This window comes from Marmota flaviventris, chromosome 18 (assembly GCF_047511675.1).
Source record: "Marmota flaviventris isolate mMarFla1 chromosome 18, mMarFla1.hap1, whole genome shotgun sequence".
NCBI lineage: Eukaryota > Metazoa > Chordata > Mammalia > Rodentia > Sciuridae > Marmota > Marmota flaviventris.
In genome coordinates, this window is record NC_092515.1 from 1,963,839 (window position 1) to 1,987,277 (window position 23,439).

The window sequence follows — 23,439 nt, forward strand, 5'->3', positions numbered from 1 at the left end:
TATCACACAGTTCTGTGATGTATGAAAATGAGAGTTGCATAAGTTTTTTTTTGTTTGTTTGTTTGTTTTTTGGTACTGGGGGTTGACAAACCCAGAGGTACTTTACCATTGAACTACATCCCCATCCCTTTTTATATTTTGTTGAGACAGGTCTCACTAAGTTGCCCAGGCCAGACTTGAACTTGTCATCCTCCTGCCTCAGACTCCCAAGTTGCTGGAATTACAGGCATGTACCACCATGGTTCTCTGAAAGGGCTTTTGAAACCCCAAATCATTATCCTGGAGAGGCAGGTGCTACGAGTGAGCTGTAAATTGAGTCCACATGAGGCTGTGATATGCCTGACAGGAGTTCTCTTGTCTTCTGAAGGGTGAGGGCCATGTCTAACTCACCCAGTGCCCCAGCTTGGGACCTGAAAGACGGGCTTCAGGAAATGGTGGCAAGTGAGCAAACACTGAAAGTGCCATGCAGGGCAGTCTGTACCCCCAGCCAGCTCTTGACAGGAGAAACCTACCTGTTTTGCTTACTTTCATTGGCCCAACCAGTGGGCCAATGCTTGGAATGTGGCCAAACCTTAGTGAATACCAGCTGAAACACAGCTTGTGAGGCAGAGGGTGCCTGGGAATCACAATCCCCAAGGAAACAAAAGTTCTCAGCCTTGCATCTCACCAACACTTAACCCCCACTCTCCCTGAGATCTGAAGATAAACTTCATCCACCCTGTTGATAAGATTTATTGTCCTCTGCTCTGTACAAGCTTCGTCTGCCACCCCACCCCCACCCCACCATCCAAGAGCACCCAGACCCCCCCTTGTGCCCTCCCAACTCAGCTCATATCTGCTGTCCAGCCAGATTCCAAAGGGGAGGCAGTTCAGATTAATCTCCACCAAAGAGCTCCCAGGGCAGAATGCTGCTGGGGGTGGCTAGTGAGGGTTACAAGAGAGGGTTGGACAGAGGGTTCAGTTCAGTGTCTGACAGAATGAGGGGAGGTCCAGAGATCCAGGATGGGAGTGATTCAGTCTTGATTTGTAGGGCATGTGCCCTGAAGGAGACTCAAACATCTGAAGTTCAGAAGGACAGGTGACAGCAAGGAGGGGGAAGAGTCTGATCAGCAGCCCTAGGAGGGAGGAGTCAAGAAGGGACATCTGACTGGAGTGGCAGACAAAACTCTGGGGTCAGGCGTCCTTCCCCAGGGCTCCTGCCCCTGCTCCAGGGCCCCCCAGGCCCTCGGCCTTGTGCACCAGACGGTGTTTCTTCAGGCCATAGGTGTTGGCGAAGCCCTCCCCACAGGAGGAGCAGCGAAAGGGCCTGCCACCCTGGTGGGCCGCCAAGTGCTTACGGAAGTAGCCGGGATCCTTGAAGGCCTTGAGGCAAGCGGGACAGCGTAGCTCGGGCCGCGGGGGCTCATGGGCGCGCTGGTGGCGCAGCACAGAGCTCAAGTAAAAGAAGCCCTTGCCACAGTGCTCACAGCGGTAGGCGCGCTCGCCCAAGTGTAGCCGCTGGTGCTCCAGCAGGTTGGAGCGGTAGCGGAAGGTCTTGCCACAGGCACCGCAGCGCTGGGGCCGAGCCACTGCGTGCAGCCGCCGATGCTCTGCCAGACTAGACGATTGTGCAAAGCGCTTGGCGCACACGCCACATTTGAAAGCCCGCTCACCGGTGTGCACCACGCGATGCTGCCGCAGGTACCATGAGCGCAGGAAACCTCTGCCACACACACCACAGCGATAGGGCCGCTGCTCTGTGTGGCATCGCTGGTGGCGCATCAGCAAAGCTGCCTCCCAGAAGCGCTTCCCACACACCGGACAGCGGAAACCCCGCTTCTGCCGATGGCTGCGGCGGTGCAGGAGCAAGTCATAGGCGCCCGCGAAGCTCTGGCCACAGAGGCCACAGCCCAGGGTCCGCCGCACCAGGTGCACATACTTATGAGTCACTAGGCCCAGGAAATGCTTGAAGCTCTGGCCGCACGTGGCACAGCTAAAGCGTTCAGGACCCGAACTGGCACCTCCACCGGCCCCGGCTACTGCAGCCCCACCAGCGTCCTCGCCCCCAGACACTCCTGCTAGCGCTGCCACAGCCGCCCCTACTTCTCCCGCCAGCCCGTTGTCCAGCACGCTGGCTGCATCAGTGGCGCTGGAGCCATCAGGGGGTTGGGAGCCACCCGGCGTGGGTGCGAGCAGGCGTTCTGGGGCAGCCTGGTGGACCAGCTTGTGCCACATGAGGTTTTCGATGAAGCCAAAGGTCTTGCCGCAGGCATCGCAGCCGTAAGGCTTCTCTGACATGTGGGCTTCCTTGTGGCTCATGACGTGGAAGAGATCTGGGAAGTGTTCTCCGCAGTCTGAGCAGGCGTAGCTTAGCCCATCCGAGGGCCCCCCAGACGCGGCGGAAGCCCCAGGCCCACAGGCTCCTGTCGCACCCTGGGTGGTGGGGAGGCCAGTGGCCCCGGCCAGGGCACAGGGCAGCTGCAGCCGGTGAACCTGGCGGTGACGGGTAAGGCTCTGTGGGTAGCCGAAGACTTTGCCGCAGAGCTCACACTTGTAGGGCCGCTCGCGGGTGTGCACCACGTGATGCTTGCTCAGGTGGAAGGACTCGCGGAACCTCTTCCCGCACACGGGGCACTGGTGGGGCTTCTCTCCAGTGTGAATGCGCTCATGGCGCTTCAGGGTCTCCCGGCGCCCAAAGCCACGCCCGCAGATGCCGCAGCAGAAAGTCTTTCCTGGGACACTGGTGCCAGAGCTTCCAGCCCCGCTGGTCCCTGCCCCACCAAGCAACAGCGGATGGGCACCCAGGAGTGGGACTGGCACGGCGCCATATACCACTGCGGCTGCAGCCGCTGCTGCCTTTTCGCTGTCTGTGGTGGGTGGGTCCGGGGGCAGGAGGTAGGGGCCAGGGGGAAAGGTGGGTGGGGGCTGCGGGACAGAGGCAGCACCGTCCTTGGATGCCTCCGAAGCCGCAGGCTGGGCATGGGCAGCCTTGTGCCGAAGTAGGCTCTGCGGCGCTGAGTAGGACTTGCCACACAGGTCGCAAGGGTACACCGGCCGAGGGCTCCCCGCCCCCGCGTGGGCCGCCTGGTGCTTGAGGAGGTAGGAGGCATCCCGGAAGGCCTTGCCGCAAATGCCGCAGGGGAGGCGCAGGAGGTCTGCGGAGTGTGTCTTCACGTGCCGCTTGAGGCTCTCTCTCCGGTTGAAGCTCTTGCTGCACACGGAGCAGGAGAAGGGCTTCTCGCCCGTATGGATGATCTGGTGCTGGTGAAGGTGGCTGGGCTTCTTGAACACCTTCCAGCAGAGTGGGCAGGCAAACGGGCCCTCACCACCCGCAGTGGACGGAGGGGGCACGCCAACGCCTGCAGGGGCAGTGGGGGCGGTGTTGGCATCCCCAGAGGTGGCAGGCGCGGAAGGTGTGGCTGGGGGGCCAGAGGAAACCGTGGTGGGGACAGCAGCCGCTGCACTGGCTGTGGGGACTGGGAGACCCAGTTGAGGGAGTGGGGGTCCGGGCTGTGGTGGACCCCCGGCAGCTGGTGGCACATCCTTGTGACAGCGGCGGTGGCGTATGAGGCTGGAGACATGGTTGTAGGTGCGGCCACAGACGCCGCATTCGTAAGGCCTCTCCCCGGAGTGGACTAGCATGTGCTGCACCAGGTGCGAGGACTGCTTGAAGGACTTCTGGCACACACCGCAGGGGAAGCGCCTCTCCATCAGGTACTTCAGCCTCCGGAAGTAGCCCTTGTCATCCTTGGTTGGGTCGCAGGCCGCCCCTGCGGCGGGTCCTGGTGGGGTCTGCGAGGGGGCTGGAAGTGGCCCGGGTGCACCTGCTGGAGCACCCAGCCCAGGTGCTACCCCCGGCCCAGAAGCAGGCCCTCCTCGTTTCAGGTTTCCAAACAGGTGCTGGTGCCCCGAGAGGTCAACGATGCCCCACTGTGGGGCAGGGAAGGCAGCGTCAAAGAGCGGAGGCGGAGGGGCCCCAAAAGCGGGTGGCAGGGGCGGATCTGGCTTCTTGGCTTGAGAAGAGGACGACGAGGAGGAGGAGGACGACGAGGAGGAGGAGGAAGAGGACGAGGAGGAGGAGGAGGAGGAGGAGGAGGAAGGAGCCTCCGCCTTGGGTTTGAAAGTAGATTGGGGTGGGTAGTCATATTGGGGAGGTGGGGGCTGGGGCGGAGGCTGAGGTAGGGGCCCGGGGGCACAGGGCAGGGCTGCCACGGCCTTGGCATGCTCCCCGTACAGTTCCATGGGCTCGAAGCGCTGGTGGTTGAGGAATTCCAAGAAGTCAAATGGGTAGCTCTGGAAATGAACCCCGTCCTCGCCCCCGATGCCGCTGCTCCCACCACCCCCGGCGCTGCTGCCTGCCGGGTTTGCCTCCATTTCTGGCAGATGGGGAGAAGGGAGACCCTGTAAAGAGGAGGATTGGGCTGAGGAAAGGCAGCAGGCCCCTGGCCAGCAAAGGGAGCTGTGTATCCAGCCTCTTGTCCCCCAACTTTCCCTCTCACTGCACCAGCCCCGGCCCTCCCCTCCCTTTCCCACTTCCCTCCATCTCTCCCCAGCTTTTCCAGGGACCTCACATACCTCCCAGTCCATCTCCAGATCCTCCCCCTCACCACCTGCAAGTCCATTCTCTCCTTCTCAGTCTAGCTCCCCTGGCACTGGGGGAGCCTCTGATCTCAGTTCTAAGACTCTCTGTCACCTCGGGTTCCACTTTCTGTTCTCAGTCCCCTCAGGACTTGCTTGCCTCTGTAAAATGAGGGTAACAGCAGCTCTGTCAGAGTGATTCAGAGAGTGGGCTCCGGAGCGAGAATGCCAAGTTCAAATCTAAGCCCTGCCACTTTCTAACTAAGCGACCACCTCATCTCCAAAGGGGGAAGAAGAGCATATCCCTAGGCCACAGGGCTGTTACGAGGACGCAGTGTTGGCACGTGGAAGCTCTCGAGGTAAAGTGCTGCTGGCATGAATGGAAAGTATCACCACGTGTCGTTACCGCTACTGCTTCTAGGAGTAGAAAAGGGAAGTCAGGAGAAGGCAAGAGAACAGGAAGAGGCGGTCCTGGGGAAGGGGCTCTCCAGGAATTCAAGGTGGGAAGAAGCGTCTGCTTGCAAGGGTGCTGGTGTTTCTGGAGGACAGCCTGATCCAGACAGCACCTCACAGGCCCTGCGACTGGGAAGACATGGGGTCTAATGCCATCTGCTGGGGTCCACACTTTCTCCATGTTTAAAACAGGGCTGGAAGTCCTGAACTGCAGGGGGACTGAAGAGGCTGACACAGCACATAATGGAACACATCTGTCCCCTGAGCTTTGCACACAGCCCTGATGACATCACACACCTGGGGGAGCTCAAGCAAGCACTCCCAGCATCTGCCTAGGAGTACTTAACGTCCCAGACTGCAGCTGTCCTGTCTGAACAGTCGCCCCAGCACTGGCTCCTGCAGTGGCTCTGAGTTCTCAGGACCCAGCCAGCCTTTGAGCCAATAAGAGAGGTGCCCATGGGGTCTGCTACATGCCCATCATCCCTACCCTTGAGGCCTGGCTCAGTGTCCAGCCCACTTTAGGAACCTAGGGGCCTCCCAAGACACAGACCCTCATCCTTTGTCAGCATGGCAGGTTCTCTCCTCCCACAGGTAAAAGGTGAGTGCCTCCTCCAACCCCTGTCCACCGGTATTTTTATCTCCAGCTCTGAGTGTCCTTGTCCTTGGACAAGGCTTGACATTCCATGCCCTTCATACTTTCTCCATTTAATCTCTCTCCAGAAGGAGCAAAGGCAGAACCTAGGTCGGGCCCCAGGGGTTAGGAGAAAACACTCAGTGCAGGAATGCTGGGCTTAGGGGAGCAACTTGGGGTGGTGGGAAGGTGGACATTACCTGTTACTAACAGCTGTGGCTGGCTGGCATTTCCACAGGCTGCCCACCTTTCTGAGCACATTATCCCGTTAAATCACTGAATCCCACCAAAACTGAGATGGGATATTTGTTCTCTCCATTGTAAAGGTGAGAAAATAGAGGCACAGAGGGGCCAAGTGACTTGCTCAAGGTCATAGAGCAACAGTCTATAAGGGAGCAACTGGCCTGAGCAGCTAGAAGCTGTGTCCTGGGAGTGGAGGCAGGAGTCTTATTCCCTCTTATTCCACATCCTTCTGGGTATGAGGGAGGTCTGCACAAGGAACCTGGTAGGAGGGGGTGTTGGCTACTATCTTGGAAAAAAAAAATCAACATGGATCTTTCCTTCTGCCTGGAATGTTCTTCCTCAGAGCCTCCTTCTGGTGGCATTCCCAGGCCACCATCCCACTCTTCTCTACATCCCAGTCACTGCCACTGGCTGGTGATGTCCTCCTCGCTGTGTGTTTACTGTCTACTCTCACTGAGAGCACAGACCTGGCCTACCTTGTTCCCTAATGTGACCCCAGGACCCAGCACAGCACTCATGGACACTGGGTCGGCACCTGACAAATACTTGCCGATATGTAGAAATTAAACCCCTTCCTAAATCTCCAAAGGGTCCGTGAAGAAATCACAAGGGAAATTTGAAAATGCTTTTTGCAGTGAAAGAAAACAAAACCACAACACACCAAAGCTGAAGAAATGCAGCCAAAGCAGTGCCCAGAGGGACAGGACCGCCGTGAGCGCCCGAGCTGATGAAGCTCTGTGGAGCGAGCAGGTGCAGGACAAGCTGACTGCTCCCCAGGGAGCAGACAGCAGGCTCTGGGAACAGTGCTGTGGCACAGAGGGCAAGGTGGGCAGTGCGGGGGGTGGTTAGTGGGGAGAGAACGGTCAGTCTCAAGATGACTTCCAGTGGGAAATAAGATACTTCCTCTTTCTGAGGACTCAGTGAGCTTCACATTGTCTCTCTGAGGGGAAATGTGTCACAGAAGGGCTTTATGCAGAGAGGCATAGTGGGGAGAGAGGTCCCACAGTGAAAGCTGTGACCGCTCACATCTACATTGGCCCAGTTTGATGTGTACCATGTCCTTAGTGCCTCACAACAGTCTCGCCATTCTTGGTCCCATCTGCTAAGTGGGGAACTGAGGAGCTGAGTTATTCCCCCAAGGTCACATAGCCAGGAAGAGGGAAGCCAGGTTCTTGATTCTAGTTCTTTCTGATGTCAGGACCTGTGAGCTATTCAGCTGCAACACAGCGCTCATGATGAAATTCCAGCCTGTTGTTATCTAACAGTGATGCACAGAGGCACGGAGCCCTGGGTAAGAGCCTCCCACCAGCCAAGCACTCTTCTAAACCCTCCTCCCAAACACCCTATGAGACAAGTTAAATTAATTTGGTGGTTTTTTCCTTCTGGTACTGGGAAATGAACCCGGGGGACTCTACCAACGAGCTGCATCCCCATCCTCCCCCACCACTTCCACTTTTAAATTTTGAGACAGAGTCTAAGTTGCCCGGGCTGGCCCAGAATTTGGGACCTACTGCCTCATCATCCAGGGTTGCTGGGATTACAGGTGTGCGCCTCCATGCCCAGATGGTTACACATATTGACTCTGAAATACAAAGGAAGTAACTAAGAAAGTAACCAAGAGGTAAATTAGTCTCCCAACATCACACAGCAGGTGTGACTCCCTACATATGCCTTCAGTATTTTACCTTCCCGAGACAACGGTGGAGCCCCCATTCCATTGTATACTGGAGACATGATCTGCTTCACCCACCTCCCTGCCACCTAATCTCAATCTCTTGGGTGGACCCAATCCATGGTAAGCCACTGACATTTGTTAACTCTATTATTTGTTGACTCGTGACTTGTCTCAACTTCACAACAAACTCATAAACATTACTATTCCCATTTAAAGATAGGACTAGAGTCAAACCATGACCTTCTTCTAATCAAAACCCTACAGTGACTCTACTCAGAGCACAACTGAGACCTTAGGATGACCTCCACCTCCCCCACAGGCCCCCACAGACACCAGTGTGTCCACTCCACCCATGCCCAGGGCTGCTGCCTTGCCCAAAGTGCTCTGACTCCTTCTCTCACCTCCTTCCTGTCTGCTCCACTTTGTCTTCTCAAATTGGCTCTTGGTGACCACTGTAGCCCACGGCCAGGCCCACATCCCCACTGCTTCATCTCCCTCCATCACCATCACCTAATGCTCCACACGTTCTGCCAGCCTGTCTTGTTTTGCTGGTCTCCCTCTCCAGAGAGAGTGGTTTTTGTTTTTGTTTGGTTTTTTTTCAATATTTTGTTGTTGTTGTTTTCAGTACTGGGAATTGAACCCAGGGCCTTGCGCATGTAAGGAAACTGCTCTAACCGCCTGTTACAACCCTAGCCCTTTTAAAAAAACGTTTTTTGTATAGAGGCAGGATCTGGCTAAGTTGCTCACATGGTCTCAAACTAAAATCCTCCTGCCTCAGCCTTCCAAGTAGCTGGGATCATAAGCTGGTGCCACTGCAGAGGCGGAAAAAAAAAAAAAAAACAACGGGGGTGGCAGATACTGGAAAATGAACCCTGGGGTGCTTTACCACTGAACTACAACCCCAGTCCTTTTTAATTTTTGAGACAGGTTCTCACCAAGTTGCTTAGAACCTTGCTAAGTTGCTGAGGCTGGCCTTGAACTTGCAATCCTCCTGCTTCAGCCTCCTAAGTCACTGAGATAATAGGCACCAAACCCAGCTCAGAAGCAATGTTTACATTTTGTTCACTACTCTGTTCTCAGGACCAACAAGAGTGCCTGGCTTGATAAGTACTCATTGATTAAATTAATGAAGGAGGGGAAGAGAGAAAGTGATTGAAGAGAGAAAGTGCTTTAAGTTATGAGCCCTAGTAGCCCCTCTTAATCATTTGCTCCTGGGGAGAGGGTGTTAAAAGCAGCCCTGTGGTGGGCTACAATTGTCCAGAGGAGTGGAATTTACACCCAAATCTAACTTTTTGTCCTATGGCTTACTGGAGAGTGAGGGAATCTTGGGTGAGGTCTTCCTAAAACCCCAGCCCTATAACTCTGTCTCCTTAGCCCACTATATGACTTTGTATTTCTATGGATTTTGATTTTTAGTTGTCTGCCCTCTTGACAGCATATCCAGTCCACATGGACTGGGATTTTTGCCTGTTTTGTTCTTGTGGCATTTCTAGGGTGAAGTGGGCACTCATAAAATAGCTGCAAATGTGTGTGTGAACAAATGAATGATGTGCCTTCCGGGCTTGGGCCAGAAGAGGTGTCCTAGGCTCTCTGCCATCAGCCTTCCCTGCAACACTCTTCCCTTCAATTTTCATGCTCCACCCTCACTAGCCTCCTCCACTGCTCCTCTACTCACCATGGTCACAGTGCCCTGTCCCCCCTGGCTGTTTACCAAGATCTTTGCCTTGCTAAATTACCTCTCATGATTCAGGTTTCACTTCTGAAGAGGCTCACCAGCCTCCTGGAGAGCCAGCATTATACTGCTTATTGTTTTTTTGTTTCTGATCTGCCTTAATTAAACTTTAAAACTTCATAAGACGAAAAACTCTCTGCACCTCTCTCCTTCCCAACTATATGCCCTGGACCTGGAAGGGTGAATAGTCACTCCATGAACAACAAATGTCTACAGAAAGAGGTGTGTTGCACCCTGGTGGAGCCAGGGAACCTTCCCTAGGAAGTCCAGGGAAGTGTCATGCAAGCTGGCTGCAAGTGACTACAGAACTGGCTAAGGCTAGGGGAAGGAGAGCATTCTAAGAACGTCCCACTGCCGTGCTCTGTTCTAGAGCAGAAGTACTGAAGGCAGAGGAAGCCAGGATGAATGCAGGAGCAGAGTCTGGTGCTAAGCAGACAGGTTTTTCTGCTGGGGGCCTGGGAGGGGGGTGGCAGGAGGGAAGATGTGGGTATTAAAGGAGAACGCTAGAGGGAGCTGTTCGTTGAGGGGTGTGTTTGAAAGGGGTATTCTTGAGCGGAATTAAGGAGGGGTTACATGGGTAAATAGCATTTTGATCCGAATAGAAAACATTTTTACGACAAAAGGGGCTCTGGGAGTGGAATGTATGTAATCATCGTTAGTGGGGGGCAGTTATGTCGCAAAGCACGAATGCAGCCCTCTTCGGAGGCAGTCCTTTAGGGTTCACGAGCCACCTGCACTAGAAGAGGAGCAATGCTGGTGGCATCGGGGGACTGCCCTGCAAAAGAAGCAATGACGGGGAACTCTGTGAAAGAGATCCTAGAGAAAGCATTGGTGGGGGGCCTGGCAGGTGAGGGGACCGTCACGAATGAAGGCGCTCTGGCAGCCGTCCGAGCAGGGGGCGTTCATGCGGGACACATCTGGAGCGGCCTTTTGGAGAGCAGTGTGTGTGGGGGGGCCCTGGCTAGCGCCCGGCACAGAAGCACTGACGTTCTGGGGGGGCGTCCTGAGGACCGCTGCAGTCCAGGGCGGAGCCCCCCGCCCCCGCCGCCCGGGCCCCCGGGCCGCGCGCCCGTCACTCACCGGCGCCGGGGTCTCCGCCGGGAGGAGGCCGAGAAGGCGGAGGAGGCTCCGCCGCTCCGGGGAGACCCGAGGGCCCTACCGGAAGTGCCGCCCCCTCCCCCTCCCCCTCCCCGGCAGCCCCGCGCCGCCCGCCCGGAAGCGGAAGTCGCGCCCGTTCCCGAGGCGCCGGCGTGGAGGACGGAAGGAGGCGGTAGCGGCGGCGGCGGCGGCGCGGGGAGGGGCAATGCGCCTGCGCACTATCGCGGGGATAAGGGCGGGGAAGGCCTAGGCGGCTTCCGGTGGGTCAGCGGAGTCAGGTGCGCCTGCGCTGTGTGTGCCCGCTTCTTCCTCCGGCACCGCCCACGTGCTGCGGACATCCGGTTAAGGCACACCCTGAGCTCCGGTCCCACGCTTTGGCCACGCCCCCGGACTTTGAGCCACGCCTACCTTGCTGCAATCTTTATAGGCTCCGCCCTCGCCCCAAACCTGTACCTTTCGCCCCACCTCCACCAAGTTTCTCCGTCTTTCCTCTCTCCAAGACTCTATGCTCTGGAGCTCCACCCTCCCTCCCAAGCCCTGCCACGCCCCTTCGAAGCCCTGACCGGGGGGGGGGGGGGGGGGGGGGGGGGCTCTTAAACTGTGTCTGCCCCTTGGATTTAAGTTCTGTCCTTTTTCCCACAGCTGCGCGACCCTCATAACTTGTATGTATGGTTATGCCTCACACTTAAAGCATCTCCTTGAACCAGTGGTTCTTGAGTAGCAAGGATCCGTCTCCAGCTCCTTGCCCCAAACCTCTCAGTAGAAGAGACCTATGTGGTGGGGCCTAGCGTCTGTGTTTGAAAATACCCTTCAGGAGGGTCTCTTGAGCTCAACCACAGCTTTACCACACTTGACACTGCTCCCCTCACATAACTCCATAAACCTCCCAACTCAGCCCTACCTCAAGTAGGGAAGCCCAGATCTATTCAGCTCCCCCTCTCTCAGGTACCTCCTTCTCCTTAGTCATGTCCACCCCCCAGCACTTTCTAACAGTTAAGTCATACTTCTAATACTTTGTCTTTCAAAAGCTCTCTCTCTAGTCCCATCCCTCAGGTAAACTCTAGCCCATTCTCTGAAAGTCATTCTCTTTCTTCTGGCCAACCTTAACCTCTTTAAACCATCCCCAGCCTTTGCACCTTCTAAGACCCGCCCTAATGCCCCCTAACTGCCCAATAAGGCTTGCACTTCGGCCAAGCCCCCCCCCCCCCTTCTTTTGATAAACCCTACCGAAATTCAGTCCTCTTATCTTCAAGTTTTGTGGGTTTTTTTTTCCCCTTTTTAGTGCTGGAGGTTGAACCCAGGGGCTTGCATATATGCAAGGCACACAGTCTCAGACTGAGTTCTATCCCAGCCCTCAACTCAGTGTTTCATTGCAAACTGTGGGTCCACCGAGGCAGGACCTACATGTCAGGAATTTGGCAAGGATGAGGGGAGCCTAGAGTCACATTTGCATAGAAGATCACTGTTTTACTTAGTCTGGCTTTTTATTGGTAGTACTTTGGGGTCCGGTGGAAATGGGAGAGGAGCAAAGGCTTCTTCTGAGCCATTCTTTGGCGCCATGCTAGCGAGGCACGTGACGTGGGGTTATTTGGAATCCCACGCACTTCTGTCAGGGCGGTGCAGCCGCTGAACACTGCAACGGAGAAGAGGCATCATCATGGAACACACACAGGAAGCCAGTAGGCAGGGATTTATTGCCACAGCCCCTGCCTCCAGGGGCCTGTTAGTCCGTAGGAAGGTGCCACAAGGCAGCAGGACCTGGAGGTGTAGGTCCCTAGCCTCGACCCCCTCCCAAGACAGGAAGACCACCAGAAGCGAGGGTGTCCTGGCCCACTTGCCTGGGCCCGGTGCCAGCTGAGCTCCTGGCTGTAAGCCAGGACCGGGAAGCAGAGGCCGAGGGTGCAGGACAGGCGGGCTCGTTCCCCTCAGGCCCCTCCTCGCACACCCCAGCTGTGGCCGGGATGCCTTCTTCTTCGTCCCACGGCGACTCGGGCCTTGGGTCAGGGGGACACAGGGGCATTCCCAAGGCCTCTGGGTGCTTGCGTTTGGAATGGCGCCGCAGGGTGTTGGCCTCGGTGAAGCGCAGCCAGCACACTGGGCACTGGTATGGGCGCTCACCGGAGTGCACGCGGTGGTGATGTGCCAGCTCGCCTGCCTCGCGGAAGCGGCGCGGGCACAGCTGGCAGCAGAAGGGCCGCAGGCCCGCATGGATGTTGCAGTGCCGCCGCAGGTGGCTGGACCGCTTGAAGGTCTTGCCGCAATCCTTGCACTCATGCGGCTTCAGCTCAGAGTGTGAGATGCTGTGGCGCTCCAGGTCGGAGAGGTAGGGGAAGGCGCGCAGACACACAGGGCAGAAGTGCGGGGCCCTTCTGGAGACAGAGCCCTGGGGCCCACCTGCAGCCGACCTTTCTGAGACTGTATAGGGTACACCCTGATCATCGATCAACAGGAGGTCGCTGCCACCACCACTGCCCACCTGTGAGGTCAGCTCCTGCGCCAGCGGGGGCTCTTGCCCTGACTTGGGGGGGCGGCCCCGCTTGCGAGGGAAGGAGGCCTTGAGGGTCCGATTTGAGGAGGCGGCTCCCCCGGGAGGTCTGCCTCTGCGGCCCCGGGGAACAGGAGGAAGTAAGGCCAGAGGTTTCTCTTCCTCCCCAGTCAAAGTCGAAGGCAACGGGTCTGGGCTGGGGGTGTCCATTGAGCAGTGAGGGGCTTGGGTCTGGGCACTGGAGCCGGCTAAGAGGAGAGAGGGGCAGCGTCAGTGTGGGGAGGGTCTCCAGCACCCCGTGTACCCCAACATGTCACCCAACCCTGGCTCCAAGTCTCTTGACCTGAATATGATTGACCTTACCCAGACAATTATAGCCATGCTGGTGGGTAAAACAATAAGATAATTTAGTACTGGTTCATAAACGGGCACTGCCCTGATTTCCACAAATGTCCCCCATGCCCCACAATCTGTTCCCTTGACCAGGGAATTCAAGATCAACATTAGCTAAATAAAGAAAAATAAGGGTTCAACTGAGAGTGCAAGCCTCAAAATAGCCCATCAAATTCCAGAGCCATAGAGGTTTCAGAGATTTCCTTCCTGATTAGCAGAAGAAGGGAAGGGTTCAGGACTAGAAGAAAGGAATCAGTCCTAGGTGAAGTTTGACCCTAATTCGTGCAAGAGGAAATATATCCACATTGCTAAGTTTGGCCTCTGGAGTCAGATATCCCAAGTTCAAATTCAGAGTCTGTCACTTCCTCTCTCTGTGGCCTTGGGCAAGGTGTTCACTTCTCCCAGCTCAATTAAGTCTTTCACAAAATGGGATTCTGTTCTACTTGCCCGCCCAGACATGCCATAGGACAATATTTTACACAGAAGAGCCCTCATTAGCATCATGCCCTCTTCATTAGCATCATGCCGCAGCTAAGTCTCACACCAACCTTCTGAATGAGGATGCACCTTCCCCATTTTGCAAATGGGGTAACTGAGATACAGGAAAGCCAAGTCAGCTAAGTTCCCTCTGATAGTTAGTGCAAGGCCAAGACTCCAATCCGGTGTTGCTGACCACAGTGGCTCAGGGAATGAGAAGAAATGGACCCAAGGAGATAGAGGACAGTATGAAGTCTCTCAGACCCAGGTTTAAATCCAGCTCTACCCATAATAAGCAAGTGGTTGTACGTCTCTGAACCAGTTTCCTTCTCCGTAAAATGCTATATCTGGTTTGTGGGAGAGTAATAAGGAATAAGGAAGGGGCTTTAAAATGCCCCAACCTACTGGTGCACAGTGAAACGACAACCAACATCACCATCTTCCCGGAGCCAACTATAACCTGGGAGCATGGGATCGGGGTATAACTGGAGGAGTAGCACGAGTGCGCCGCGCCCACGTTTAGACTTGTTTTTTTGTGGTGCTGGGGATGGAACCCAGGGCCTTGACTATGGTAAGCAAGTGCTCTACCACCCGCAGCCCCCAACCCCCTTTAATGGACACACAGCGGCCTGAAATCCAAAGCGCGACAATCTCTCAACGACCATATGGTTCGCTCCCGTGGGGTAACCCGGACGGGGAGGTGGACCTCTGAAACACGGGAGGAGAGCACCTGGTCCCTCGACCCTCCCCCATTTCCCATTCCTTGCGGGCGCGCGCCCGTCGGACCGGAGCGGTGGAGCCCGCGCGCGGGGCGGGCCCTGCGGGGGCGGCGGCCAATGAGCGGCGCGGGGGCCGCAAGCAGCGAGAGCTGCCAGGAGGGGGTCTGCGCGCGCGAGCCCGGCGGCTCCGCGGGGCGCGAGGTCGGCGCGCGCAAGGGCGAGCGCGGGAGCAGGTGTTGGGCCGCGCTCCTGCGCGCTCCCGGCCACCTATCCCCCATCCCCCTCCCCCCTCCCGGGTCCCCCGCCTCCCGGGTACCTCATTTGCATGCCGCCTTGGGCTCGCGTGTGTGCACGCGCGCGGGGGGCGACGGGCCGGCGCGTGGGAAGGGGCGGGGGCGAGGGGGCCCTGCCCCTCGGCGGCGGCGGGGAGGGGGCGGGGGCGCGCGGGCCCGGCCCCGCCCCTCGGAGCGGACGCCAGCGGCCCCTCCCCTCGCCGCCCGCGGGGAACAAAGGGTACTCGCTGGGTCCTAAGGACCGGTCACGTCCGTGCCGGCAGAGGCGCACAAGTCGCCGGATTTGCCCCAGTGGGAATGAGCCCATCACCACATCCCTGACCACATCAAAATGCCTTTCCTCCCAGAAAGCACCCAACCGGGTGATCCAATCAAAGATGGGTCGGAAAGATGAGAAGCGGGAAATGTCTACTTAGTGCCCGCAGCTAACATGGCGCCTGATAGCTTCAAGGCCCCATGGAGGATTAAATAGAAAAGATGGTGCCTGGTGTTTTCTATCTGTATTGCACTTGGCACAATTCAGTTTCTCTCTTCCTTCCAGATGCAACTCGGCATCCTGTAAAGAAGTAGTGCGAGACTGGGGAAAAGGAATCATAACTGTCTATGTTAGCACCAGTTAGCGTCATTGTAGACTGCAGGAATCCGCAGGCTGAGCTTATTGCCCTGACGCTATGCAGCGCCGGGGATGATCATAGGCCCCGCCCCTCTGCCCTCAACCAAGATGGCGCCGATATGGCTTCTCTAACTTTCAAGCCCAGGAAAGGGAAAGAAGGAGAAGGGCGGGGTGGAGTGGAAAGGGGGAGTCGAGGGGGCGGGAGAAGGGGGGGGGAGAAGGGAGCCGAGGCGGAAGTTGAGGGGCCCCCCGGGTGGAAGTGACGCTACCCCCGCTGCCCAAAATGTCGGCGCCCAGAGGGAGGTGTAAGTAATTAAAGAGGAAAGCGGACTGATTTCCCTGGCCTCTCGAGGCCTCATCAAGCTTCCAGGACCTCCGCCCTGTTTGAGCGAGGTGGACCTGCTCGGTCCCGGCTCGCCTGACCTGCCCCCGCCCCGAGTGCCCGGGGCCGAACCTTCTAGGGCCAGGGGGAGGGGCACAAAGGGCCGTTTTTCGGGCCTGGGTCTCTGAGCCGACTGTGCTGGGGGGGGCCGATTCTGCTAGCCGTGGGGAGCACGAGGGGGCGGGGCCTAGTGGTGATGTGGGCGGAACAGGGACCGGAGGAGCCGAGGGGCGGGGCTTGTTGTGGGTGGGGCTTCGTACATTTTAAGGGTCTGTGGATAGAAACTGGGAGGAGCTTAGGTAAGGGGTGGGGCTTTAATACTGTGGTGGGTGGGGCCTATATTGAAAGGCAGAAGGAACTCTGTTTAAGGCCTGCTGGGAAAATAGGGTCCAGGAAGAGGGCTGGAGGAGCTTAGGGTAGAAGGGGTAGAGTTTGTCTGGGGTGGGGTTTGGTGCTGAGAGGGGGCCCAGGTTTAGGTGTGTAATTTGGTGAGTTCCAAAGAACTATCAAGTCTTTATAATAAAAGTGAAAGAATTTGGAGAGGATGGAGAGGGCTCAGTAGCCAACTAAGAAAGGGTGGAGGAAGTTATAGGAGTGGAGTGGGGATTGATCTTGGAAAGGATGGGGGCTATTTGAAGGAAAAAATGTATGGTATTGGAAGTCAGATCTTGTTAAAGTACAAAGATTGGAGAAGTCGGATGACTTGGAAAGCATGGGGGTGCTAAACTAAGAAAGTAGGAGGGCCCTTACAGATAGGGGTAGTCAACAGCACACTTGCTGAGTCTCGACTGTGCGCTGGCTCACGTGAGCACAAGCATACTTGCCTGGCTGTGGCTCAGTGCCTGCCACCATTCCATGAGGTAGATACTAGAATCTTTCCCTTCTTACAGAGGACCAGAGTTTTGACTGGTTTTATCTAGGTTGCACAGCTAGTTTTGGTCTTCCTGGAAGCATGACACTGGTGTGCTTAGCTGCAAATCCTTGTCCTCCTGTTCACTAAGCAGTCATCTTCAAAGAAGTGTAGGAGAGGCTTTTGGAGGGAAAGTGGCATGGCCAGGGATACGTGATGTTTAAGGAATAGAACTAGTGTCTCCAAAGGAGTGGTGGGACCTGCATCAGAGTGGGAGGGGTTTAGAGAGGATCCAGAGAGGCTTAACACGGTGACTTGAGTAGAAGTGACACGGTAGTGGTTATGAAGATTGGCAGATGAATGAAGAAGAGGGAGAAAGGTTTGTAAGAAGAATCTTAAGAACAGTGGGTGTGGTTAGTGTGGTGGGCGTCGCTTAGCAGTAGGAAGGTCTCCAAGGGGTCTGGTGTGGGACCTGTGAGCCTAAGGGGCCAACAGGGAGGTGATCCCTTCAACTGCTCTGTGTTTCCTCCCTACTCTAGAAAGCCCCCAGCCACCATTGTGCCACCTGTCACCATGGATGAAGCCCGGCTGCCGGCACCCCCGGCTCCTGCCCCTGCACCTGCTACAGCACAGGCAACACCCGCTGCAGCCCCCCGCGTCCCATTTCACTGCAGCGAATGTGGCAAGAGCTTCCGCTACCGTTCGGACCTGCGGCGTCACTTCGCTCGGCACACAGCTCTCAAGCCCCATGCGTGTCCACGCTGTGGCAAGGGCTTCAAGCACAGCTTCAACCTGGCCAACCACCTGCGCTCCCACACGGGGGAGCGGCCCTACCGCTGCTCTGCCTGTCCCAAGGGTTTCCGCGACTCCACAGGCCTGCTGCACCACCAGGTGAGTCTGCAGGCCCATACAGCCCGCACAGGGTTGAGAGGCAGCAGATCGAGGCTCGTGCACTTGTTTCCTCCCATAGAGAATTTCTCCTTTCCTCCCTCCGCCCATCACACACACACAACATGCTAGTAAGTTGCCCCTCCCATGTGGCCCTCGCTCTGCCCCCTGCCAGGGCCTGCCCTGTGCATCCCTTCCCTATCGTAAAATAGTTTTATCACATGTACATATAATTTCTTTATTTCACAACTACCAATTGAGGGCTTTGCCTGGGCCCAACACTGAGGTGGCCAGGATAAAATCAATTAAATATCAGCTTTCAGAGAATTTATGTTCCTTTGGAGAAGGACAGTGGCCAGGAAAGTGATAAGAAAGCAGTTCCACAGATAAGAATGTTCTGGGAAAGGAGAAGTGTTGGGAAGGATGTTTTTAATAAATAAGTAAAATTGACATGGGGAGTGCAGGAGGGGAGATGGAGAAAGGTCAGGCCAAGGCCATGTTTGAGCTGGACCTGAGTCTGAGAAGGAGTCCATGTGGGAACAGCATTCCAACAGGAGGGATGCCCGCACAGAGGCCCCAGGTGGGAAGAAGCTTGGTGTGTTCAAGGACTGATTGGAGACTGTGGTTGGGCAGAGTGGAGGCAGGCGGGGCAGACCCACATCCACCCGGAAAACCATGTCTGAGGGCCAGACACCCTGCTAGGGCCAGGCAGACCTGGTTGACAGTGGTCTTCCACATCCCCATCTCTGTCCCCTGGCATCTCTCTTGGTTCAGAACATCATGTCCTTGATGTTGGCCCCAACTCTAGTGGTGTCCCCTCCTCCTGTTTCCCTCTCTCATGTCCAGTGTTTTCATCCATCAAAGAGACCAAGTACCCACTGCTTACAGTCCTTAATGCTCAGGCAACAAGTCCCTCCACTCATGGACATCTGCCCACTCCCACCAGAAGGTTATGGTCCGACGGAACCCTTCAGTGAGCCCGACTCTAAGTCAGGTTCTTCAGGGAAAACACAGTCCCCCTTCAAAGCCCCCACATCCAACAGTCCAGGGAGGGGGACATTGATTGACACCAGGTTAGTAACCGTTAGACTGCTGCCAGAACGTTTTGGGGGGTGAGGAGAGCCGGTAAAGTGGGTTGGGCGGGGTCGAGGATGCTGCTTCTGAGAATGATACCTCTGCTCAACAGGCAGGAGAGGGCTGCCCAAGCCCAGGAAGTGCACGTGTTCATGGAAGCAGGATAGGCATTTCAGGAGCCGGATGTGTGGCCAGGGACAGTGTGGCCAGGGGGCCAGGGACAGCATGGTACCAGAGAAGGCTGCAGAGTCCACTGGTCCTGGGGCATCCAGTAAGCACAGGACCCTGGAACCACAGCAGTAAGCAGACTGATCTGGTTCCTCTTTCCTCTTTGCTTACGTGCTGGGGAGACAACAATACCCAGATGGGTTGTAGAAACTCAGAAGGGAGAGGATGGATGCCAGGAGGGAGCTGAGGGCAAGGGAGCTGACAGATACACTGACACTCTCCCCAGTAAGGGAGGAGCCTGTCATGGAAAAGAGCCTTCCAGGCAATGAAAACAACATGTGCAAAGGTCCTGAGGCCAGCACAAGCTTGTGTGTTAGAAAGGCAGGTGGACAGAGAATAAATCTAGCAAGAAGAGAGAGTTCCATGCACCCCATTGTACTGCAGACATCACCATGTCTGGAGCCAGAATGGCAGATCGGCACCACTTCTGGTTCTTCCTTTAGGTCCTTGCCCCTGGTAGACATTTCAATTACACCGAACTCTCATCAACCCTCACAGGCCTCAAGGCAAATATTACCAATCAGTAGGACTCTACTCTCAGAAAGCTCTTATCCATAAAGGTGAATGATGTTTCAGATTTCTGGTTTCTCCCTGTCTGCAGGCCGAGCTGAGCCTCAGAAAAACACATTTCTGGGAGAATCTGATTTCCTAAATCTAGAAGTGATTCCCTGGATCAATATTTGTTTAAAAAAAAAAAAAAAATTAGGTGGGACTCTGAAAAGCAGCCAGATTTGGTTCAAATCACAGCTCTGCCTTGATAGACCTGAGGGCCATTAGTGACCAGCTGGTGACAGCAGGCTTGACACTGGGTGAGGCCCCTCCCAGGCTGGCCTCTGGGACTCCGGAACCATTAGCTGCAGTGAAGGGGGGGCAGCAGGTGTGGCCTGTGCTGCAGCAGGGGCAGGGTCGGTGATGCCGGCTGCCGGGCTTCACGCATGGTGACAGGTGGCACAGTGATGGGTGGGGGCTTTCTAGAGTAGGGAAGAGACTGGAGTGGGTGAGGGGGTCACCTCCCTGTCTGTGAATGTGGCTAGCGCTTCCACTGCCCTTCAGGCCTGCGCTTCACCTCTCCAGGCACACGGCCAGGCCCTCACTGGCACCAGCCACATTCCAATGCTCAGTAGTAGCACATGTGCTCGTGACTAGTTTATCGGGCAGTATGAATGTAGGACATTTCCATCATCACACAAGTCTGTTGGACTCAGAAGGTTCCCCGTGTACCTTGAAACGCCACCTCCCACCTAGGCATATGTAAGAGCCCTGTCCACCTGTCCCATTGTATGCTGGTTTAGAGAACACGGAGAGGGTCGTTAGCCATGGTAGCATGCCGACCTAGTAATTATCTTGTGGCCATTTCCCTGTGTCCTCACAGCAGCACTGTGAGATGGCTAGTCTCATTCTGCCCATTTACAGAAGGGAAAAGCAGAGGTCAAGAGATTCAAAGCTGGGGCTGGGGCTCAGCATAGAGCGCTCACCTAGCACATAGGAGGTCCTGGTTCGACCCTCAGCACACATAAAAAATAGATAAAATGAAGGTATTGTGTACAATAAAGAATAAGTATTTTTAAAAAGAGAGATTCAAAGCCACTTGCTTCCGTATGCACAGAATAGAAGACCCCAGGGATTTGACCCCAGGCCTGGACCACTCTCCCAGGGAGTCACACCCCTAAGTAGGCCCATTGGAGAGGATTAGGACTTAGCCAGGAAGAGTGGCAGGAAGTGTGTCCACCCCCCACCCCCCACGCGCCCTGGGCACAGCATCTGCAGAGGTCTTAGGTGGAAGGGACTTGGTCTTGAGCACTGAAACATGCCTGCGTGGCCCAAAGTAGAGAGTGGGCTTGCGCGTGTGGAATCCGGGTGGGAAAGCTTGGGCCTCCTCCTTCTCGGTGTCCCGGAATCTGCCACACGGAAAGCCCCTCTGTGCTGACACTGTGTTCCACTCCCAGGTCGTCCACACTGGTGAGAAGCCGTACTGCTGCCTGGTCTGCGAGCTCCGCTTCTCCTCGCGTTCCAGCCTGGGCCGCCACCTCAAGCGCCAGCACCGCGGGGTGCTCCCAGCACCGCTGCAGCCTGGCCCGGGCCTGCCCGCCCTGAGCGCACCCTGCTCCGTCTGCTGCAACGTGGGGCCCTGCTCGGTGTGCGGGGGCGCGGGGACCGGCAGTGGAGAGGGCCTGGAGGGCGCGGGCGCGGGCAGCTGGGGGCTGGCAGAGGCGGCAGCTGCAGCCGCAGCCTCCTTGCCTCCGTTTGCTTGCGGCGCCTGCGCACGGCGCTTCGACCACGGCCGCGAGCTGGCAGCCCACTGGGCCGCGCACACAGACGTGAAGCCCTTCAAGTGCCCGCGCTGCGAGCGCGACTTCAACGCGCCCGCGCTGCTGGAGCGGCACAAGCTGACCCACGACCTGCAGGGTGCTGGCGCACCCCCTGTGCAGGTCTGGGTCCCGGGGGCCAGCAGTGGGCTGGAGACAGCCCGCGAGGGCGGCTCAGCCGAGGCAGGCGACGCTCGATCAGCTTGGGACGGCGGGCTACTCCTGGGCCCCACCGGGGGTGGCGTGCCCGAGCTCGGGGGGCTGCTTCCGGAGGGCGGCGGTGAGGCCCCAGCGCGGGGTGCAGCGGCCGAGCCGTCGGAAGACACCCTGTACCAATGCGACTGCGGGACGTTCTTCGCGTCGGCTGCGGCGCTGGCCAGCCACCTGGAGGCTCACTCGGGTCCAGCCACCTACGGCTGTGGCCACTGCGGGGCGCTGTACGCGGCGCTGGCGGCCCTGGAGGAGCACCGGCGGGTCAGCCATGGCGAGGGCGGCGGGGAGGAGGCGGCAGCGGCGGCTCCTGGGGGGCAGCCGGCATCCGGGGAGCCTGCGTCGGGCTCCGGCCGCGGCAAGAAGATCTTTGGCTGCTCTGAGTGCGAGAAGCTGTTCCGCTCTCCCCGCGACCTGGAGCGGCACGTGCTGGTGCACACCGGCGAGAAGCCGTTCCCGTGCCTCGAGTGCGGCAAGTTCTTCCGGCACGAGTGCTACCTCAAGCGCCACCGGCTGCTGCATGGCACCGAGCGGCCCTTCCCCTGCCACATCTGCGGCAAGGGCTTCATCACGCTCAGCAACCTCTCTAGGCACCTGAAGCTGCACCGGGGCATGGACTGAACCGCGAGGCCGCGCAGCCCTCAACCCAACCAACCCAGGGACTGGACTTGGCCCTGCCAGGGACCTCAGGACTGTGTGCAGGTGAGGCCCCGGCCCTTCAAGTCCAGAGCCAAGGCCCTAAGATGAGGCCCCGACCTGGCGATGGGGCCACCCAGAGCCCACACAGGCCCCTGAGCTGGGGGACCACAAAGAAAGAGACCTCTTCCAACGAAGGGGTCGGAGAACATATTCATTGGGGGACCTAAACCTACGGAGAGACTCCTGAGCTTGAGACCCCAGGAATGCGTGTGGGCAACCCCAATCAATAGGCCTCTAAGATGTGGGGACCTACAAATGAGAAATGGGTCTCCACCAGCACCTCTCAGCTAATTAAGTGTGGGTATCTCCAAGGGAAGACTGCCCGCTCCCAGACAGCCATCGTTCTCCATGACCTTGATCTGGGGAATGCAGGGACCGTGTTCCCAAATCTTCCAGGATCCCCTCCAAATACTACCCACCAGTCACTGGTGACCCCAGAAAATGAATATAGCCGAAATCTGCCTTTCCCCCATTTCATTCCCAATACTGAAAGAGGACCAGGGTAGATGACCTTGCCTTCAACTCCCCCACCTTCCAATTAGGTCCCTTTCTTTACCACTGAATGGATCGACCCTAAGGATCTTCCCCCACCCCCAAACACTAGGATAGACTGGTCCGAAATCCCCCTAGCCAGTAGGATGGACTGACCCAAATGCACTGGGCTGGTCCACATAGTGGTCTGGCCCCATCCTTCTTAGAGTGAATAGGACAGACACTCCCTTATCCTGTAGAGTGTGGCTGGGTCCACGTTACTCCACATCCTGTGACCTCATCCAGGTGGAGGTGGTGGGCTTCGGGGTTTTCCTCCCCAGCTCCTGTAGCACTAGTCCATCTTTCTCTCCATCTCTGTTGGTTTGTCTCTGTGTTCCTCCTAACCCCAAGGGGAAGGGGGGAAATTGGCTAGGGGATTCCCCCCTTGTGAGCCTTGACTTTGCCCCCTTCTCCCACTCCCCAGTGTCTCCAGGACCCCAATAAACCTTGTCCTGTCAATCACTACTGTCTCATTTTCTGATTGGGGGCTTAGAGACAGCCCAGGAAAAGACTCTGCCCCTCAGACAGCCATCTGGCAAGATCCTTAGATCCTAAGAAAGACCTCTAGATCATCAGGATAGGTGGTACCAGTAGCCCGGTCACATTCACACCCACAACTCTGGGAGTCAGGCCTTGTACCCCCTCTGGGACCCCACGGTAAGCAAATAGCTGATCCCGGCTCTGGTACGTTTACATTCTAGTGAGTGGGCGACAGGGTAGGAGCAAGAGGAACCAACAGTGCAGGTAATTTCAGGTGGTCCTGAGCACTCTGAAGGCAACAGGAAATGGCGAGTGGCTAGGCTATGCCACCTCCCATGAGCAGTTAGGGTGGCCTTCCCTGCCATTCCTCCACTTCGGAGTCCTGAAAGATGAGGAGTGGCTGGCCAGGAGGAGAGTGAACT

At 56.8% G+C, this 23,439-nt stretch overlaps 3 protein-coding genes across 10 annotated transcripts; 1 reads left to right on the forward strand and 2 right to left on the reverse strand.

The window, feature by feature from the left end:
- Positions 1–1,003: 1,003 nt before the first annotated feature.
- On the reverse strand, positions 1,004–10,471 carry Znf865 (zinc finger protein 865). Of its 6 annotated transcripts, XM_071604657.1 has the most exons (4): positions 10,372–10,471; positions 7,396–7,466; positions 4,555–4,719; positions 1,004–4,380 (listed from the first exon to the last, which is right to left on the reverse strand). In XM_071604657.1, exons 3-4 carry the CDS (start codon positions 4,564–4,566, stop codon positions 1,174–1,176), a joined length of 3,219 nt encoding a protein of 1,072 aa, XP_071460758.1. In that variant the 5' UTR covers positions 4,567–4,719; positions 7,396–7,466; positions 10,372–10,471; the 3' UTR covers positions 1,004–1,173. The 6 variants fall into 6 exon arrangements, with proteins under 6 accessions (XP_071460758.1, XP_027776877.2, XP_027776879.2 ...); XM_027921076.2 differs by lacking the exon at positions 7,396–7,466; XM_027921078.2 differs by lacking the exon at positions 4,555–4,719.
- Positions 10,472–11,854: 1,383 nt separating this feature from the next.
- Positions 11,855–14,880, reverse strand: Znf524 (zinc finger protein 524). Of its 3 annotated transcripts, XM_027921272.3 has the most exons (3): positions 13,816–14,475; positions 12,228–13,122; positions 11,855–12,022 (listed from the first exon to the last, which is right to left on the reverse strand). In XM_027921272.3, exons 1-3 carry the CDS (start codon positions 13,841–13,843, stop codon positions 11,974–11,976), a joined length of 972 nt encoding a protein of 323 aa, XP_027777073.1. In that variant the 5' UTR covers positions 13,844–14,475; the 3' UTR covers positions 11,855–11,973. The 3 variants fall into 3 exon arrangements, with proteins under 3 accessions (XP_027777073.1, XP_027777074.1, XP_027777072.1); XM_027921273.2 differs by lacking the exon at positions 13,816–14,475 and adding an exon at positions 14,780–14,880 and having other exon boundaries at positions 11,855–13,122; XM_027921271.3 differs by having other exon boundaries at positions 11,855–13,122; positions 13,816–14,474.
- A 732-nt stretch (positions 14,881–15,612) lies between these two features.
- On the forward strand, positions 15,613–22,999 carry Fiz1 (FLT3 interacting zinc finger 1). Its single transcript, XM_027921265.2, has 3 exons — positions 15,613–15,674; positions 17,141–17,492; positions 20,738–22,999. The coding sequence occupies exons 2-3, from the start codon at positions 17,175–17,177 to the stop codon at positions 21,926–21,928; spliced, it is 1,509 nt and encodes a 502-aa protein (XP_027777066.1). The 5' UTR covers positions 15,613–15,674; positions 17,141–17,174; the 3' UTR covers positions 21,929–22,999.
- The last annotated feature ends 440 nt before the right edge of the window (positions 23,000–23,439 follow it).

Bases quoted from the DNA above. Each gene is read 5' to 3' on its own strand.
- Znf865 (XM_027921075.3), bottom strand. From the start codon at position 8,066: ATGGTGATGGAGGGAGATGAAGCAGTGGGGATGTGGGCCTGGCCGTGG. The intron at 7,467-7,960 runs GTGAGAGAAGGA...TTTGTATTTCAG, and splicing joins GTGGAGCAGACAGGAAGGAG to AGTCAATATGTGTAACCATC. The intron at 4,381-7,395 runs GTAGGTCCCAAA...TCCTCTTTACAG, and splicing joins CAACCCTGGATGATGAGGCA to GGTCTCCCTTCTCCCCATCT.
- Znf524 (XM_027921271.3), bottom strand. From the start codon at position 13,843: ATGGGGAAGGTGCATCCTCATTCAGAAG. The intron at 13,123-13,815 runs GTTGGTGTGAGA...CTCTCCTCTTAG, and splicing joins GGTGCATCCTCATTCAGAAG to CCGGCTCCAGTGCCCAGACC.
- Fiz1 (XM_027921265.2), top strand. From the start codon at position 17,175: ATGGATGAAGCCCGGCTGCCGGCACCCCCGGCTCCTGCCCCTGCACCT. The intron at 17,493-20,737 runs GTGAGTCTGCAG...TTCCACTCCCAG, and splicing joins CAGGCCTGCTGCACCACCAG to GTCGTCCACACTGGTGAGAA.